This window comes from Lathamus discolor, chromosome 1, assembly GCF_037157495.1.
Source record: "Lathamus discolor isolate bLatDis1 chromosome 1, bLatDis1.hap1, whole genome shotgun sequence".
NCBI classification, from domain to species: Eukaryota; Metazoa; Chordata; class Aves; order Psittaciformes; family Psittacidae; genus Lathamus; species Lathamus discolor.
In genome coordinates this window covers 157,117,572-157,137,230 of record NC_088884.1, presented here as the reverse complement: position 1 = coordinate 157,137,230, position 19,659 = coordinate 157,117,572, and the positions used below count along the sequence as shown (strand labels likewise).

Here is a 19,659-nt window from a genome sequence, read left to right as displayed (position 1 = left end):
ATATGTGATCAATAAATTACTTAGCTGGTCTACAAAGGAGCTAGAGAAGGAATGGCAGGGCTGAGATGCCTCCTCCATTCCTGGATGGTTCTTCCCTGTTTGGCTTGAGAAGCCCTGGGTAAAATGGTGACCAGAACACTTTTGGGTGTCAGTCCCAGTCTTCACCCTCTCTGCTGAAAGGGCAGGAGATGAAGGGTTCAGAGAAGAATCCATGCTGCAAAAAGGACAAGTGAGTTAATTAGGATTTCCCTCTATTTTCTGTTTTTCAGAGAGGTCGCCCCACCGACCCATCCTGCAAGCAGGGCTCCCTGCCAACCAGACCGTGGTGGTGGGGAGCAATGTGGAGTTTCATTGCAAGGTTTACAGCGATGCCCAGCCTCACATCCAGTGGCTGAAGCATGTGGAAGTCAACGGCAGCAAATACGGCCCCGATGGGACGCCCTATGTCACGGTGCTGAAGGTTGGTACACACTCACTCTTCTCACCCTCAGGGCAGTCCTTCTTTAAGCCCACACAGTGGAATACTCTGCTTTTTGGAGGGGGTACAGCAAAAATGTCCTAAAGTCAATGTTCCAGACTCTTCTATTTGCCAGAGATAACACAACTACTGTAGTGGCATAGATCAGCATAGTAGTTGTAACAGCTGAGACAACTGGGAGAAATGCAGCATAATGAAAGAGCTGTCAGATTGCGTTTGACCTGAAATTGTAAAAATAACCTTTTTTTTACAGCTTCAATAGAGGTATTTTCAGCACTTACTAAAATAAAAGCCTCCCAACTAAAACACTTTCTTTCGTTTTCATGTAAACACACTGTAGCGTGCACATACTAAATAACGCTGAACTACCAGCACCTGAGAGCCAAGACAGCCTTGTTCCAGCCACTAACATTTGTGAACATTGCTGTTATCCATGCTCAGGAAAACCTTTATTGAACAAAAACTCACTTAGTAAGACTTTACTTTGCTAAAATACTGTCATGAAAGGGAATTTCCAGATTACAGCCAGAACAAAGCCAGTGGGTCTGGTTTCCCCTCAACCTGGGTAAATATAAAAAGTAGAGAATAGAGAGTGAAAAGCACATTTGACTTCTACAACTCCCTTTTTTTCTTTAAGCATTTCAAGGCATTCTCTGTTGGTGTTTATTAAAATATATAGGGCCAAATGGAGTTTTTCTGGCTCTGTAGTTATAGCTGAAAGGAGACTTTGTCCCTACAGTTTCAAGCTGAGGTTGTCCTGTGCATGGACATACCCCCATACACATCCTGCTGCCCACACCCTCCGTCTCTTTGTATGAAGCTTAAAAACCACCCCACTTATCAGACATCATCTACAAAACTGTAACTCAGCCAGATACATGATAATAAAAGCCAGAGACCCTGGAAATAATTACCCAGATTGAAATAACAGATTGGTTGGAAGAAATGGTTGGAGACCGTTCTTCAGGATTGGCAACACGTGCTTCTCGCGAGTCGATAGAACTTTTTCTTTCCTCGCTGTCTCTCCAACTGTGTTTGAATTATGCATATTTGAATTTCCCCCCTGGTTTCACAGCCCAGTACCAAGCTCTGAATAGCTGCCTGTGTCACATGCCATCTAGTATAGTCTCCGGGCTCCGTGTGTGGTCCCCGTGGGATAAAGTGCTACCTTTTGGAAGTTTGCAGAGCCGCTGCGAACAGTGCCTTGTGTCACAAGCACAAGCTCCCATTTTGCTGTGGCAAAGAACATATAAATAGTCCGCATAAATAGTGTTTTAAAATGAAGTTGGAGCGGCACCGGGGTGGCTAGGTAATTAGAATTGCCAAATACCTTCTCTTCTGTGAACGGCAAAGGCTCCGCATTCCTCGAAGGGGAGCACAGGCAGGCGTTTGAATGCACAAGTTTTGTTTGGTTTTATTTTTTTGCTGAATAGGACCAGCACACGTCTATTTACTACTTCTGGTTAATCAGGAATGCTTTGAATTGTATTAATGCCGGCATCAGCGCTGGGGCATGGAGCATTTCCATTTTGGGATGCATCTTTTGTGCACTAGTACTGGGCCTCCGTGGAGCTGTGTCAGGCCCAGCTTTGCAGGGATTTTGGGTTTATGTGTGTGTGCTTGTATTTTAAAACTAAAGATCTGATAAAGTGATCTCACTGTCCTCTTGGGGCCAGCCTGTTGGCTTTATGGATCCGGTCCCCTTGTGCCACACACTGCTGTTGCTTTGACCCAGCATCCTGGCCATGCTGCTGGAGCCAGGTGCTGCTAACAGCCCTTCCATGCCTACAGCTGCTTTAGAAAAGGCTCCCTCCTGCCTAGTACTGTGGTGCCTGCAGGGAGATAAGGCTTTTTTATCAGCCTGCCCTTCCTTTTATACATTGTGGAATGTAGGAGCAGCTATGAGGCAGTTTATATGTGGGGAGTATCCCGGTCTCCATTGCAACAAGAGCAACAGAGAAGTGCCCAGCACATGCAATTTGCCCCCTTACATCTAAATGGGGGGGGGGAGCAAAACCCAGCTCAGTCCAGCTGGATAAATTGAATGCTGTACTTTCAAGCCATTTCTTAACAGCCTGACAAAACCAAGCCATCACCTGCATCAGTTCTTGAAAGCCTGGGCTAATTTGTGATCAAAGGAAACCCCTTTTTCTTTGCAGAAGAGCACTAAATGCATTCCAGTTACAGAGAGTGGGCTGGCAGCACTGTGCCCAAGCTTTGTCAAAGGCTAAATTGTATGTTCTGCATTGAAACATGCCCGGTTTAATTATAAACAAGGCAGCAACAGCAGGCAGGCACGTTTCCCTGCTAGGGCAGGCCGACTTGCCAGCACATAAGCCTTAGAGATGAGATCACGTCAAAACTGGTGGTGTTCGTCATCAACCATGGACACTGGGGCTTCCTTTTGATGCCACCTGTGGGTTCAGTTACTAATAACTTACCAGATCTGGCAGCCCTGTTGATTTTAGAGGGCTGCAAGTCATATTGGCAGGATCAGGCCTTGAAGGCACCGAGACTGGGCTGGAGAGACCAAAAATGAGAAGAGCAATTGGCTTATTTTCATTTCCAGAGCGGCAGCTGGTAGTTTTCCTAGACTTTCCCTAGGCTCCTTCTGAGGCCACCCAAAATGGTTGTGCATTTTTGACCAAAATAAAAACAACTGTTTGGTGTTTAGGGAAAAAGCCTGATGTGCTGTTGTGGCAGCGTGGAAGAAGAGAGATGAAATCCTTGCTTAAGAGTCTGAAGTTTGTTTGATTTATGTGCACCACTTTATTTAGTAAAGAAGAGGCTCCTATAAGCAGTGGAAAAAATTACAGCTAATTTCTGAACGGCAAAGTCAGCAGTGAGTTTTCAGACCGCCACTGCTTATATTTTGTTTCCAAATTCTATTTTGGAATCTGATAATTGAAACAGTATTTGCTGAGCCGGGTTGCAAACACAATTCTCTGCTTAAGCCCTTTCTCTGGTGCTCCTGTCTGCTGAGTTATGGAGAAACCATAGGGCCTCTGCTGTCGGATGGAGAAGTGGGGAATTGGTCTGTTTGAAGGGAAGGGAGTTCACCTGCACGTGGTTTGGGGGCCAAATGCAACTCCTCTTCCTCACCCAGGTCCTGGGTTGGGTCTCTCACCATAGGGTGAGCAGGGGATGTTGCCGCAGCCGAAAAGAAAATAGCCGTGAATAGTCAATCCTAGCTGATATAGGTGTGATGAGGTATTGCTTGGTTTACTGAAGTTCAGGTTTCTGTCTATTCCTGCAGTCTTGGATCAGTAAAAACGCTGAAGCCGATGCTAACCTAAATCTGTTCAATGTGACAGAACAAGATGAAGGAGAATATCTGTGTAGAGCCAACAATTTCGTAGGCATAGCCGAAAAGCCATTTTGGCTCCACATTCGCAAACCAAAACCAGGTAAACCACAGACTCTGTCCCAAGGCCCTGGCAACTGCGAGAATGAGCTATAACAATTTTAAGAAGCTAGTGATTAAAATTCCTATTCATTTTGTATTATACCCTGTCAACTGACGCTGAATGGCTTGATCTTATTTTCTTGCTAATTTTTTTTAAACAAGAATGTGACGCCTATACAGCAATTGCCATGGAAAAATTCCCACAATAAAATGACTGTCAGATTTTGCTATCAACTCTTCATGCTTTTATTCCTTTCCCTTCTTTACAATTGAGTGCTGATAACAGAATTGCATGTTAATGACCTGTGACGTTCAAAGCTCTGGAAACCCAAGCTGTTTGGAGATTTTCACCTGTAAAACTGATACAATCACTTCTGTCCCTTGGGGAAGTAATGGAGAAATAAATGTCAACATTGGCTCGTCCGAGCAAACGTGTTAAATAGAGAGAGCAGCAGCAATCTCGTGGGCTCTGGGGTTTGACTCCAGCCTGGAGGGTTGGGCTGCTGCGTTGCTCAGTGCCACTGCAGGAAAGTTCCTTTACAGGCACCTTCTTGCTCTTGGCCAGAGTTACGGTACAGTATCAAGGGCTGTATAATCAACATATGCTTTGAGATGCCCACTCTGAAAAAATTGTAAAAAGTCCCAAAATTTCATTGTTTTTTGGATGAAATGAACCAAAATGTTTGTATATTCCTCTGATCAGCACTTGAGTCTTTCCCTACTACATCTCTCCTCCTTCCTCCTTTCTTTCTGTCTTTCCTCTTCTCTTTTACCACCCTCCTTTCCCCACCCTTGTACTCACCCTACTAACCTGAAGTCAGTCATATTGTGGGGGCAATTTTTCATTTGGATGCCTTTGCTTGCATGCTTCTTTAGTGGGACAGAGTAAGAACCTGGTGAAGGGAACCTTTTTTGCTTTTGACTACAGGTTGCAGAGGGGAATGAATAAATGAATGTGGAAGATGGGCCATTGGAAAATAATACAAACCAAACCACCTTAATCTGCTTTTGAGATTTGCCTGTGGTGTCCTCACACTTGCTGGGAATGTGGCTTATTCTCTGTTTTCCCTCTTTTCTATACGTGTGTGTTTTTTTTCCCCTGTAGACGGCAGGTGTTAACACAACGGATAAGGAGCTAGAGATTCTGTACTTGCGAAATGTTACTTTTGAGGATGCTGGGGAATATACTTGTCTCGCAGGGAATTCTATTGGGTTCTCACATCACTCTGCTTGGCTGACGGTGCTACCAGGTATTTTCTTCTCTGCTGGCCTCTCCTCTCCAGGGTGCCTTGATGTTTTGCTTTAGAAATGCCAAGTTCCTTCACACCGCCCCTTGCTAGGAAAGAGGGGGTGTTCTTTGGGAGCAAATCCTCTGGGATTTGCTGCAGGCTCCTGTTGCATACTCACAGCTGACACTTTTTGCATTGTAGCTCAACATTTGCATTATTATTGCAGTAATGACATAGAATGCCCAGTGTCTTTTTTGAGCTAGATAACAGGGAAGTGTTCACAGCCTCCTTGTTAGCAGACTGTTAAACCAAATTTAGGAGCTTTATCTTTTTTACGCTGACAGTGGAAGAAGCAAGCCTCCCCATCAGGTGATCCAAGGTACCTAAATTGGACACAGACTGTGGATCATCTTAGGGAGGAACCTTTCTGTCTAATCTCATATCTTAACCTGAAATGAGATGCATAAGTGCTTGGTGTGAGTGCACCCTTCCCTGCCTGTAGCATTATTTCCACTTCACGGATGAGCAGGCCAAGACAGCAATCTCAAACAGCAGGTTGAGGAGACTCATCTGTAGACAGAGCCCAGGAGTCCCGGCTCCCAGGGGCATTGCATGCTGCCTGCTCCAGCTGGGATCGATGAAAGCTGCAGCAGGCTTAAAACCCAAGGCCAGGGTGACCTCAATTTTGTGGTCCTTTCATGGGCAAAAGCTCTCATTGACGATAAAGCCGGCGCAGAATATGCAACAGACAGGTCTGCTCTTCAAAAGAGGGGAACGAGACTGTGCTGTCCCTTCATCTGCAGAAGCTGCCTCCACCTATGGAGCAGGCTTGAGCACACTCCAGGAGAGCACCAGCACTATTCATACAGAATCTCATGGGTGCTGTGCCTTGCAGAGAGTGCAGGAACAGACCTGGAGTATGTTCAGTAGACCTTTACTGAAAGGGCGCAGGAAATCCTGTACACCCCACTTTGACTCACGCAGTCGTAGACCACATTTGGGTCCAACTCGCAACATATCCATCTCAGGATGTGTTTAGGAACTGGAAACTTTGGCATTTCTAATCTTGACTTTATCTGTGCGGGTGGCTCGGATGTAATTGCTTGTTCTGGGGCTCAAGGTGTCTTTCATGCTCAAACCTGCTGCTGGTCTTTCCTCTGTGTATTTGCCAGCTCTATAATAGCTGATCTGATCCTGTTTCTGCTTCTGCTATCCACTGGATGAGAAATCATTTCCTTTGGTTATAAGACTGATGTCTCTGTTATTTTGAAAATCTCCTGGTGCTGTCTCATCCGACTGTTTTTACCGTGTGTGAAATCACACCTCTCATTTAAGCAAAGAATAAGCAGGAGAAAACCCACCAAAAACCCTGAAGTGGAACTTTATACTGAAGTCAGACGCAGTGATTGACAGCTGTCTGTGCAGCAGCAGGCCCCCAAGCGCTGGCCACAGAGAGGGCACAGGACACAGCCCAACTGCTTGTAAGCCCCTGTCCACACTGCGGGAGATGTGGAGCAGAGGCAGCAGAGCTGCGGCACCAACATCTGATCCCAGGAGGTCTGCTAACCCTCGCAGGAGGAGAAGGCTCCATGCAGGATCAGGCCCTGCACCGCTGGCACAGCCCCTAGTGTCACCAAAAGGCCTTTCCCTATGTCCCCCTGGACACAGCCACTGAAGAGCAGACGTGGAGCCTGCTGCTGCCAGGGGAAAGCTCCCGCTGCTTGCCGAAGATGCTGCTTTGGGGCAGCAGTGATGTACATGAGCTGTTAGCGAGCTAACCACACCGGCACGACTTCGTTATAAAGTTTCCCACTGCTGACTGTTCCTCTGATGCCAGCACGCCTTTTGGGAACAGAAAACCAGTCCCACCAGTCCTTCTTCCTCCAGTGTCTCTGCCTGTCCTGAAAGGAACAAGGGGAGAAACATAGCTGAGCTTTGCTGGTCCCAAAAAAGCCTTGCTAGCAGGTAGCCATGGCTGGTTGGTTCATGCCATCACCCTCCTGCCCAGCCACCTCTCTGGGTCAGACCTTCCAGCCTCTTCTCAGCAGAACTAAGTTTCCATTACATAATTGTGCAGATTGTGAGGCTTTTGCCTTGTGTGATGCCTTACCCCTGGGTGCCCTTTGAGCTCCTTGGTCCCTCAGGGCAGGCACTGGTCCAGTGGAAATCTTTGCTGAAGAAGTCAAATCAGCAAAATGCATCAAACCCTTGTCCTGCAGCCTTTGCACATCCAAGGCATCCAGCTATGTGTGGATGGGCAGGGAAAGCAAGATCTGGGTCAGAGGAACAGCACAAATGTGATGCCTTCAGCCTAGAGCACTGGTTTTCAACCTGTGGGCTGAAGGCTCTTAGAAACCCCAGGGTTGCATCAAAGTGCAGTAAAACTACCCCCCAAAAGGCAGACTGTTTTAGCTACAGCCGCAGGTTGAAAACCACTGGCCTGGGAGAGCCCCCTCACTGAAGTCACTCAGCAGACTGGCATAGATGAGCAAGTCCTCCCCAGATTCTTTGCACTGCTTTTGTACAGTTGCATGTAAGCAGCTGCCTACCCCATCCTGACTGGTGTCTCTTGTCACCCTGCAGCGGAGGAGCTCATGGAAATGGATGATTCGGGCTCAGTGTATGCTGGCATTTTCAGTTACGGCATTGGCTTTATTCTCTTTGTCCTGGTGGTGGCCGCTGTGGTTGTCTGCAGGATGAAAATGCCAAACAAAAAAGCCATGAACACCCCCACTGTACAGAAAGTCTCCAAATTCCCACTCAAGAGACAGGTAACAGAAAGTAGATACAAGATTCCTATTCCCTCCTATGGTCATCCATCTCTTTTTTCACCTCCCTGAAATGTTCTCTCTAGGTCCAGCACTCTGCCAGGAAAACACTGCCCAAGAGGGACATAAGTTGGGTGCATCTAGGAGTTTAACCCCCTCTTATTGATTTGTTTCTGTTCCAGTGGAGCAGTAGCTGGTGGCAGCTGACTCTGGTTCATGAGCAGCTATGTTTCAGTTGCCCTTGTCCAAGAGGGGCTGGCAGTGCAGCCATGGATGCCGCAGAAGGCACAACTTGCAGGGGAACAGTTTAGTCCAGGCTCCCTGGAGGAGCTCCTTGGAGAGCATAGAGCACATTTAATTGTGCTTGTCCCTGCTTTCACACAGGTCACTGATGAACCCAAGCCAATTATGGAGGTGGGAGAGGGTCCTCTTTCTCCATGCAATTAGGGATGCTCTGCCACGTGTCATTGAACAGGGGCAGAAGCAAAAGGCACCATGTAAAACCACAGAGTGAGGGATACAGATTTCACGGCTTTGGCTGCAAGCTTGTGGTGGCCATTTACAGTGCTAGTACAGAAGTCACTCCGTAGCTTGTACATGCTGTGGAGACACAAGTGGAACAAATGAAGGGATTAAACCTGCCTGCTAGAGGGCACAGCTGACCTATCCCTCCTTTCCACCAGCTAACAACCTGACTGCAGTGCAGTTCTGCAAGGAAGTGGGGAGAAGTAGAGGGTTTCCCATTTAGAAATTGCCAGAAAGGTGTCACTGAACAAAGATAGCTCAAACCCTCTCCATGATCCATCTCAGGCAGTGCCCAGCCTGGGAATACAGTTGGCAATAACACTTCATTTGCTCTACCCAAGCAGGTGTCATTGGAGTCCAACTCTTCCATGAATTCCAACACGCCCCTGGTCCGAATCACACGTCTCTCCTCCAGTGATGGACCAATGCTGGCCAATGTCTCCGAGCTGGAACTGCCTCCAGATCCCAAGTGGGAATTGGCACGCTCTCGGTCAGTCAGACCCACGGGTTGCAATCTCAGTGCCTGCTGGTAATGCCACCATCCTGGTACCCACTAATGTGCCTGCTTGTTCCTCCCTTCAGCCTGACCTTGGGGAAGCCACTTGGTGAAGGGTGTTTTGGCCAAGTGGTGATGGCAGAAGCAATTGGGATCGATAAGGACAAGCCAAACAAGGCCATCACGGTTGCTGTCAAGATGTTAAAAGGTAAGGGAATTCTACAGAGAGTAGACCAGCATCTTGCATAGGGGTTTCCTCTCTCTTCACTTCTAAGTCTTTTATACAAACAGATACAATAGAATAAAGTAAGAACAGCTTTTCATCCCTTTCACCCACATAGCCTGAGGGCAATGGCTGTCTCCTTGGAGAGCACCTAAAAGTGCAAATCCCATCAGGAAGAGGGACTGGGAATTAATCCGGTTCTTTGCCAAGGGGTAATAGCATCCCTGAGAAGAAGGGGAACCCCCTTCCCGTCTAGCCAGCTCTGTGAATCAGCCCACTCCTTACTCCTCCTGTAACCAGCGCTGCCTGTTCTCACAAAGCCTTGTGCAACAAGCTCAGGTGGAGACTGCAGATATTTGGTTGACAAACTCCTTTGTGAGGAATTTCTTCACTAAAGACACTTGATCCCGAACTCCCAAGAGGTCAAAGGGAGGCCAGAAGTGGAGGAGTCACTGGGCACCTTCACACGAGTCTGTTCCCATCCTTACCCTCTACACAGTAAACACAGACAACACGCAGACAAAATCACCCTGGGGAGCTCAGCTGGAGCAAGCAGGACGGATGCTCCAGCAGTGAGCAGCCGGGGGTTGAGGTTACATGAGGTGACAGCTTTACAAAAATAACAGTTCTTATCAGAAAAGGATTTGTTTAATTTACATTTCTGTCATTCTGAAGTTGCTTTTGGAAGCAGGAACGTTTCCATCTTGCTAAATCAAACTGTTCATTTGGGAACATTTCTCTTGATTTTTCTACTGTTGCCGAAAACTTTCCATGCAAAGAAATGCATTCCTTCCTGTAGCCCCCCTTCCAGCTCTGACCTTCCACAGTCCTTAACTCTTTGCCTCTGGAGGTGAGGGAGGAAAACAATCAGAAAGGCAAAATTATCCCAGGTACCAAAAGTGGCTTTATTTCTTTAATACTTCATGGGATGCAACAGAAGATGAAAGGCTTTGTTAATTCCTGTATGAACGTTTACCTCAGTTTATTTGGGTTTTTACCTTTCCTTGCGGTAGTTAGTTTTGGTTTTGATTCTTCTTCCCAAAGTAGGGTAAAAACAAACAAACACTGCCATATTTTGTGTTCTGTTTTCCCCACCAAAACCCCACGTGTCTATGCAGCAGTTGTATTGACCGCTTCACAAAACGCTTACTTTCCTCCTGACATTTTTGCTTTCCACTCTTGCTTTCTGCAGATGATGCCACAGACAAGGACCTTTCTGACCTGGTCTCAGAGATGGAAATGATGAAAATGATTGGGAAGCATAAAAACATCATTAACCTCCTTGGTGCCTGCACACAGGACGGTACGTAGCAAAGCAGCTCGCAGGGCTGTGGGAGGCTTGGGTTTGACTGTCCCTTCTGTGTAACTACTCACTGGTTGCCCAGAACATCCCAGATGAGCTTTTGGTGGTGAGCTGTTCCTCCGCTGCATCCTGATGTGCTCTTGCTTGCAGGACCGCTCTATGTGTTGGTGGAATACGCGTCAAAGGGGAACTTGCGGGAATACCTCAGGGCACGTCGCCCACCTGGCATGGACTATTCCTTCGACACCTGCAAGCTGCCCGAGGAGCAGTTGACATTTAAAGACCTGGTTTCCTGCGCCTACCAGGTGGCCCGGGGCATGGAGTACTTGGCATCTCAGAAAGTGAGTTGAGAAACCTCATTTGGTAGACGCATCAGTCAGACCCGTGTGTTCAAAGGCATGCAATGCTCTGTGTGAGTGTAGGACAACCTCAGGCAAAGTGTTGGCAGGCTTCTCCCTTCAGAAACCACATTTTTCTGTATGAAGTGTCTTGAGTGTTTTGCTGGAGGCTTCATCCATACGCAGAAGTTCCTATATGCTGGCTGCGTTCATGAATCATGCAGCTATACAGCCCTTGCTGTGACCTGCAGGCCTGTTTAGTATCCCCAAAACGCATATGAAAGCACAAGAAACACAGACCTGGCTGCCTGTCCTCACCTATTCAACCTCTGTCACTCCTAGAGGTAACTATCGTTCAGATGTGTGATCCTGAGGCTCAGGCAGCAGCGGTCAGGGTGAGCATCATGCCAAGTTGCAAGCTTCCACCATGTCACTGTTACATTAGACAACAGTCAGGATCTGCATCCCTGTCCTTCCTTCTGATCCTTCCCTGATCCTTCCTTCTGAGAGCACTAAAGATACAGAGCACTCATGAGGAAGCTGAGATATTGGGTGTAACTCATGTGTTTGTGGCTGTCTCTAGCACATGTAGGCTCAGTAGGAGTGAAACTGGCAGTGGATTTGGCTCAGTGCATGGATATGGCTACAACGCTCCCTGGGGAGCACTTAGCTGGCACTGAGCAAACTGTGTTTGCTTACATCATAACCTGGGATTAAGTCTTGATTTGCTCTGACATCAGCAAGTGGAGGATCAGGCTTTGTGTTCACAAAGCTGTGCACCAGCCGGTGTGTCCTCTTTTGTGGGCAGGGAGCGCTATGGCAAGAGCAACTTCAGCTTCAGATGTCAGATGTGTTTGTCCTGTGGCTGCAGTTCAGGGTGGATGGCTCTTGGTGGCTTTAAACTCTCTTTCTGCACAGTGCAGGCTAATCTAGCTTCTTCCTTAGCTAACAATTGTGATGTTGGGGATTCGACTAGATGACCTTTAAAGGTCCCTTCCAACCCACATTGTTCTATGATTCTATGTATTGTGTATGTATTTGGGACATTTTAATTTTAGGACATTATTTCCTTCAAACATCAGCCTGCACTCCTCTTCCTGGAGGAAGCAGGGCAGAAAAGCAGCTTCACATCCCAGTAAGTGTCCACACAAGAGGAAGGTTAGCTTTCTCATCTGTACATCATCCCCTTTGGAGAGAAAAGGCGTGTGGCTGCAGCAGCGCAGAGGCTGCAGATTAGGTGTTGCTAAGAGGTGGCTCCCACCGAGTGTGCATGATGGGGCAGTGACACAGAAAGTGAGGAGTGAAACAGTGCCCACAGCTTTATGAGCTTGGGAGTCAATGAAATGGCAGCTCATAAACCACACGGTGCTGTTGGTTCCAGGCGTGAGCAGCTAACAAGCCCTTATTTATTGACTTGCTCACCTTTCACAGTGTATTCATCGCGACTTGGCAGCCAGGAACGTGTTAGTCACTGAAGACAACGTGATGAAAATAGCTGATTTTGGCCTCGCTAGAGACGTCCACAACATCGACTATTACAAGAAAACCACCAATGTAAGTATAGAGCTGCCAAGGACATGCAGTTCTCCTGACAGGCAGCTCAGTCATCCCTGCAGCAAGTGACCCTTGTCCCATGTCTCCCTTTCTGGGGGGGCTTAGGAGGAAGAAATCTGCTGGTGGCATCACCTAGAGAGGAAGTGTAGATAGGCTGGTCCCAGCAATACACCTGCCATTCATTTTCTTCTCGACAGATACTGCTGCTGCTAGCAGCTGGTTGTGAGGTGTCAGCTCTGGCCAGGAGGCTTTAGGATAAGAGAAACTGAGTTTTTAACCAAAGGGGAATGGAGCCCTTTCCAGTCTCCTCCATTTCTCTGAGTAAACGTCCCAAGGAGCCAGCTTCTCTCCCACCAGAGTCCTTGACATAGAAATGTCACTTTTTGTATACCTGGCACTATAACTGAAGCTGCAACTACAACAATGCAGAGATGGCAATAGAAGGCATTGAAGGTGTTGCAAAACCTGAGGGCCTTGTGACTACAAGAGGTCTAAATATCCAGGCAGTCCTACAAAGCTCACCACGTCCATACTGGTCCTTTCCAATATCACATCAGAAATCTACCTTAATTACGCGGATTTCTTAATCATAAATTAATGACAATTGTTGGGAATTTAAGTCATAGATCAGATGGACTTTCCCTGTTAGAGCTGTGTTGGACAGCTGAGAGCATAATCCTGTTTGTGCATCCTGCCTATGTCCTGTTTCTTGTTGACTCCCACAGTGAGACAGGGGGTCAGAAGAGGACAGAGTCCCCCTGCAGTCGAATTATGCCTCAAACACGAAACAGTCCTTTCTGACTCCCTCCAGGGGCCAAGCAAAGCCCCAAAGAATTATGATTAATCTAATCTTTGTCATCTCATACATCTCACATGTGACAACCCATGTTTATGACCCTGATGTAGGATGTTCCCCAGGAAACCTGGGGTCAGGCCTCCTCCTTCAGCCCCCAGCAGGATCAGGATTTGCTTCTTAGAAGATATGTCCCTTGCCTTCAATGTTGGAAATTTCCCTTCAAGTTCAGCCCAAGCGGGGTTCAGACTTGGAGTCAACTGCTTCTTCCAGCCAAAGAGATGGAAAGTGTTGTCTCAAGCTCTGCTGCAGAGCTCGCTGCATTTATGAGCAATGGATGCTGTTCCCATGCAAAGATTTAGATGCGCTGATATGTTAAACCTGCCTTGGCAGTGAAATACAGTCGTCCACAGAGAGCATTTACTGCACAGATCATCAACGAAGATCCAGGGATCAAATGCTCTAATCTGTTTATATGTGGCCACTCCTGCTTTGCCCAGTGACCGGGAAGGCAGATGTGGCTGTTAATGAAAATGTTTCAAACTGGATTAGAAAAGAAGATTCAGATGGTGCCGTTGTGGCTGGGGGAATATGCTGATGGGATGTTCCCATTGTCTTCCTAATTACAGGGTCGGCTGCCTGTGAAATGGATGGCTCCAGAAGCTTTGTTTGACCGGGTCTATACTCACCAGAGCGATGTGTAAGCATACCCTCACTTTAAAAGGAAGATAATGAAATGACCAGGAAATCAACACCTATAGTATCTTAAAGACAAAGTACTGCTAAGCATGAGCAGGGCTCCTTCACTGCTGGGGTGCCTGGGGATGCAAAAGCAAATGACTCGATTGCAAGCTGCAGCTTTGCACGCATGGTTTTGTTTTACTGTTATCTAGTTGCTTTCATCCGAGGATGTCTAGTGAGCTGCTGAAAAACTGTTGGAAGGCAAGCAGGTATTTCTTAGTCATTTATAGATGAGGTGATTCCTCCTCAGTCAAAAACTGTGCAGAAAGAAAGCTCCACGCAGAAAAATTGCCCTTGGCTTCCTGCACACTTTGCCCCAGACAGTTGCATTTCAGCTGAGTATGTGGGATGAGCTTGAAACGTCCTGTCTGCTGTTAGTAGAGTTGATCAGAGACTATTCAACAAATACATTCTTGGATTAATTTTGCTGCTTCATTTATTTCCTTTATTTTTCCTAATCCTATCTCATCCGTTTTAGTGCCTCTGCACGGTAAGCAAACAGCAGAGCCTGCCTCACGAGTAAATCTGTGTCACGTCTGAACTTCACAAGGGCTGAACTAGCTCGGCATGCATGCCGGCTTTTTTATTTCAACATGTGGTTGATAATGGCATTTCTGCAGTAACTCAGTGCCTGCTCCCCAGCGCTCACCGCTTGCAATTGGACAAATGAATCTATTTCTGTATTTTTTCACATACTTTGGCTTTCATTGATCTTAAATCATAGTTTCCGTGCTTAGGTAATGCTGCAGCGGGCATGACACATAAATCAAAGCTAGAGAAGGGGAGAGCGAGCGTGCGTGAAAGCGAAACAGGGACAGATAATCCCTGTTTTTAAAAAGAAAATGAAGAAGGCAAAAGATATGTTTGAAAAAGAGGACTTTTACCCAGAGCGCAGCTGCAGGACTGCAGTGTGTAACGTTAGTGCTCCGCTGATGCTTGTTGGGGTATTTTTCTCCCGTCTTGGCCAGTGAAATGAGTGTTGTAACAAGCAAGTTTTGGTATCAGCTTGCACAATTAGTGGCCTGTGGTTCCAAGCCTGCAATTCAGTGAAGCCGTGCATGAATAATTTGATTTGTTCCATTCAGTGGAGCTGGTGGAAGACCTAACAAAGAGCTGTGGGTGATAGATGGGCTGTCACCTATCTGATTAAATGCTCATTTCAATTTCAGACTTGGTGCCTGGGATTTCTTTGCTATTGAGTTGGATCAGCAGAGATCTCCAAGTAACTAGTAAAAATGGCCTAGGCAATTAGTCATGCTATTGATGACTCTGTTAGCTATGCATGGCTGCACAGAAATAAAGCCAAGCGGGGGGGGGGAGGGGATATGGGGGGGCTTGGAAAAAAACTCATTGAATTTTAAAGATCTTTCTTTGGTTTCCAGCTGGTCTTTTGGAGTGCTACTATGGGAGATCTTCACTTTGGGAGGGTCTCCATACCCGGGAATTCCCGTTGAAGAACTCTTCAAACTCTTGAAGGAAGGCCATCGGATGGACAAACCCGCAAACTGCACCCATGATCTGTGAGTGTGTGATGGGGCTGATGTCCTTACCCCTTCCCTCTGTGGCCAAATACCACCCGAGGCTGTGGTTGGGTCTGTTGGGGCATCCCCACTGTGAGATTATGCAGCCATCTCCAGAAAGGTTTACCCATCCCTACTCATTTCAGCTCAGCCCATGACTGCTGAGCTGCATAATGTGCCTGCCCTGGTTTGGTAGGTGGTGGTTGGGGGTGCAGCTCTGGCATGTCACTTTAGGACAGGTCCTTCTCCTTTGAGAGCCTGGGCACACATGAAGAGTGACGAGGATCATGGCTCCACAAAACCTTTCTCCTCTTCTCAACTGGCCATGCACCAAGGTCTCCATGGCTGAAGCTGCATTGGCCATAGCTGTTCTCTCAAACAATTTGGGGGTGATTGGGTGCCACTGAGCCCCACCATGGGTGATGGTCCCCTTTACCTTCTCATACAGGTATATGATCATGCGGGAGTGCTGGCACGCCGTCCCCTCGCAGCGGCCAACCTTCAAGCAGTTGGTAGAAGACCTGGACAGGGTCCTCACCGTGACATCCACCGATGTGAGTGTGATGGGGTGGGCACAGGGAGGGGTTGCTTGGTCCCCACTGTGGGCACCCAGCACTGATGGGTCTGTTGCCCTGGCAGGAGTACCTGGACCTCTCGGTGCCCTTCGAGCAGTACTCACCAGCTGGCCAGGACACCCACAGCACGTGCTCCTCGGGGGATGACTCAGTGTTTGCACATGACCTGCTGCCCGATGAGCCCTGCCTGCCCAAGCACCCCCCGTGCAACGGCATCATCCGGACGTGAGGAAGCCCTCCTGGGCAGAGAGATGGATGGATGGACGGGCGGGCAGCGTGCCCATGGAGACGGGAATGTGGGGTGCCGAGGATGAAGGATCTTCCAGTGGAACTGCGTGGTGGTGCCCAGAGATGTGTGTTGTTGTCGAGCTGTTCAGGGTAGAAAAAGAAATATAATTAACTATTTTTTGGTTCTTTTGGTTTTTCCCATTTGCTGTATAAAGAGTCAAGAAGCACTGTTTGGCCTGAAGGAACTAATCTCTTGCCAAGATGATTTATCATATCTGAGATTTTTTTTTTTTGGGTTGTTTTTCATTTTTGGGTTTTTTTTTTTTGTACTAAGGAGAATGTTGAAGCTGGGGGGCACTGACCTCCCAGCCTCCGCGCTTGCGTTTCGAGTGCCAGAGTAGCCGTACTGTGCCTGCAATACGAAGAAGAGGAATGAAAATCTTCCTTTTTTTTTTTTTTTTAATAAGAAAAAACACAAATGAAAAAAAGAAGTGTAAAGAATGTAGAAATTCTTCGCTTATGCAATCTGTACATGAACCTTTTTGGTGGAGCTGAAAAGCCACGTTGCCTGCAGGGATTCATATATTTATAAAAATATCTATATTTTTGTTGTCGTCGTTTTTATAGCTTCATGATCGTTCTGCCCAGCTACATAGAAGGAATCCTTTTTGGAAGAAGAAGAGGAAAAAATGATAATTAAGTAAAATGCAAATCATCATGGAGAAAGGAAAAAAAGAACATAAAAAGAGACGGTCAAGTCATCTGAATGGCAGTGCTTTGGCCGTGCCACTGGCCCTTGCACTCGGCTGGGAGCAATGGGGCCATGCCGAGGTTGGAGCAGACCCCCGGGATGGGCATCTCAAGCCACATCTTGACCTCTGAGAACAACCGCTTTGGGGAGAAAAAGCTTGCTTTTGGGGTTTGTGCATCTTTGCTTGCCAAGAGTGAGTGGGCACTTCTCCATCCACCCCTCGACACCAGTGGTTTGGCTCCATCTACGTGCAGTGACTCGGAGAAAGAAGTTACGGGTACCTGTAGGCAAGAGCCTTTAACTTATATCAAAAAGGTTTATTCCAGAGAATCTGTGTATATATCTATAAATATATCCTGTATATATATAAATAAATATATTAAAAAAAAAAGAATGTATAATACTAATGCAACATAAAGCAGTACTGAGAGAGAGAGTGTCTCAAAATAGGAGCATTGCAATCTAGGATATACTGATCTGGGCAAAAGGAAAAGATTTTTGTGTTTGTTTGTTTTATACCTTCACAGTTTTGTTTTAAAAATTGTACCTTAACATGTATATTTGTAAAGAAGTTATTTATAGACATTAACATTATCTGTTCATGGGTTTAAATAGCGTAGCGTTACTGTAAACTTTAAAGTTCACCGAGCTTAAGGGTGGGGTTTTCTTTAACTTATTAAAAAATGGAGAAAAAATATATTAATCAAGTTTTTCTTTTTGTGTTTATGGGAAATATTGAAAGAGTGTATAGGTGTACAGTCCTTTAACAAAGTACATTTAATGTTATAAATATATATATATATGTATTCATTAAAAAGCAAAATATTAGTTTATCCTGGATTGCAGTGGGCAAAGGTAAGTTTATTTTTCAATGCATCACCAGTGGTTAAAACCAAACAAATAGCAGCAGAGAGATGATTTTTTACCTCTTTCAGAAAAACAGGGCCAAGAATTCTTCCATCAGTTTAACCACTGTGCATTAAGGGGGCGGGGGGTGTTTATTTTTCTATTTTCAAATGAAGGTATTCTTTGTGGTTGATTTAATAACTGGTGTGCAGCAAAACACACTGTTGATTTTGGATGATGCGGGGTAACTTTTTTCCCCCCTTTTGCCAGTACCGTTGTATTTTGGGCTTCAGAAATGCCATGCGAGCAAAATAGCAAGAAGAGCGACAGTGTTTGCAGGAGAGGTGCAGCGACTGCGTGTTTCTGTTGTATCTAACGCACTGGAAAATGCCAGTGGTGCCCCATTTTCTGTGTTTAAAATGCTGTGCTGGTTTTGTTCCTCGATGTCCGATAGCTATTTAAAAGCACAGATGTGAACTAGGGAATTTTAGCATGGACCAAGCTGACAAGGGGAAAGATTTGGGCTGGGGTTACTTTTATGAGTGGGCTTCTTTTGTCCAGAAGACTTCACTACCACAAAGAGGCAAGGAAAATCGCATCCTGAATTCATCCTTTCCATTCTCCTCTGGTGCATATTGCATATCAATGTTTCAGAATAACAGGATGACAGCATCTCATTTTAAGATTATTTTGTTTTCTTAGAGCCACAAAATCCTTATCCTAAAAGAAATAATTTATAGTTTTGAGGTTACTTCAATGGAAGGTTGAGAAGGTAGATTTCTATAGAGTTTGTTTTGTTCTGTTGGAATAAAAGAATTTTTTGGTATTTTCTTACAAATGTCTGCTAATTGTGTACATTCCGAGTACTGGAAGCGTTGAGTTTTCCTGTACTGAGAAAAGAAAATGTACAAAACTGTGCATGATTTCAAATGTTACTAGATATTATAAATATATATATAATTTATTGAGTTTTTACAAGATGTATCTGTTGTAGACTTGTTGACTTTAACATTTCTTATTCAATGCTTATATAGTTTTATAGCCTGGACTATTACCTTTAAAAGCTTAAAAATTAAAATTTCCAATTTTGTTACATTTTATACTGTCGATGTTCCAATCCACAGGTTTGCATTAGTGTGATCTTTTCGATGAGCAATTCTTATTCAGTTTATTTTAATACTGTATTTCTGTGCCTGACAGCTGCAGCTGTCCGAGGTGTGAGATGAACACTAAATAAAACTATTCTGCTTTTGTTAACATGGCAAACTTACTTTTACAAAGAAACAAAAAGAAATAAACAAGTTGTTAAATCTGGGGCTTTATTCCCTGTTGTGAGGGTCCTTTGCAAAGCCGAGTCTCCTCGGCTCTGGGATTTGTAGTGCCAGGAGGGTTTATTTTTGACACTGCTGCTTTGTGAGTCCTGGCCAGCACAGGTTTTATATTCATAATAAATTTATAACAATTTTGGTTTAAGGGCCGTATTCTTTATTTGGGAGTGTGTGTATTTCTAGCCACACGAGCCATTGTGCACATGTGGGCATAGGGGAGTCTCGTACAGGACTGAGCACGTAGCAGTAGCATGAGGGTAGGAATTGCTCAGTAAACCTCTTGCGGATTTCTCCCGGTGTGATGGTGGTGGTGCTCATGCTGTGCTCAGCCCTGCAGATGCTGGTGGAGGTGAAAGGGGCACAAGAGGAGCTCACCACTAGGAAAGAGAGAGGTTGGGTGCATTGGAGCAGGCACCCGGTGCTTGCTGGGATGGGCACAAGGGACTTCACCCTGCTTTGCTCCCAGAGGAGCCCATGTTTGGCTTTGGTTTTGGAGGGCTTGAGCAGGGGAGTTCACTAAACCCTTGCTTCTCTGGTAGTAGACGATGCAAAGGGAA

The 19,659-nt window shown here is 46.1% G+C and overlaps 1 protein-coding gene across 4 annotated transcripts in view; it reads left to right on the top strand.

The window, feature by feature from the left end:
• Positions 1 to 19,247, top strand: part of FGFR3 (fibroblast growth factor receptor 3) — a 56,741-nt gene extending 37,494 nt beyond the window's left edge. Inside the window, exons 7-18 of one of the 4 annotated variants that reach the window (XM_065660940.1) lie at positions 270 to 460; positions 4,990 to 5,134; positions 7,697 to 7,884; positions 8,751 to 8,896; positions 8,989 to 9,110; positions 10,318 to 10,428; positions 10,579 to 10,769; positions 12,198 to 12,320; positions 13,743 to 13,813; positions 15,237 to 15,374; positions 15,823 to 15,928; positions 16,014 to 19,247. In XM_065660940.1, the coding sequence (XP_065517012.1) occupies positions 270 to 460; positions 4,990 to 5,134; positions 7,697 to 7,884; positions 8,751 to 8,896; positions 8,989 to 9,110; positions 10,318 to 10,428; positions 10,579 to 10,769; positions 12,198 to 12,320; positions 13,743 to 13,813; positions 15,237 to 15,374; positions 15,823 to 15,928; positions 16,014 to 16,178 (1,697 nt within the window). In that variant the 3' untranslated portion in view covers positions 16,179 to 19,247. Of the gene's footprint in view, positions 1 to 269; positions 461 to 3,734; positions 3,886 to 4,989; positions 5,135 to 7,696; positions 7,885 to 8,747; positions 8,897 to 8,988; positions 9,111 to 10,317; positions 10,429 to 10,578; positions 10,770 to 12,197; positions 12,321 to 13,742; positions 13,814 to 15,236; positions 15,375 to 15,822; positions 15,929 to 16,013 lie in introns of all 4 variants that reach the window. The other 3 variants (XM_065660933.1, XM_065660930.1, XM_065660926.1) reach the window with 3 other exon arrangements.
• The last annotated feature ends 412 nt before the right edge of the window (positions 19,248 to 19,659 follow it).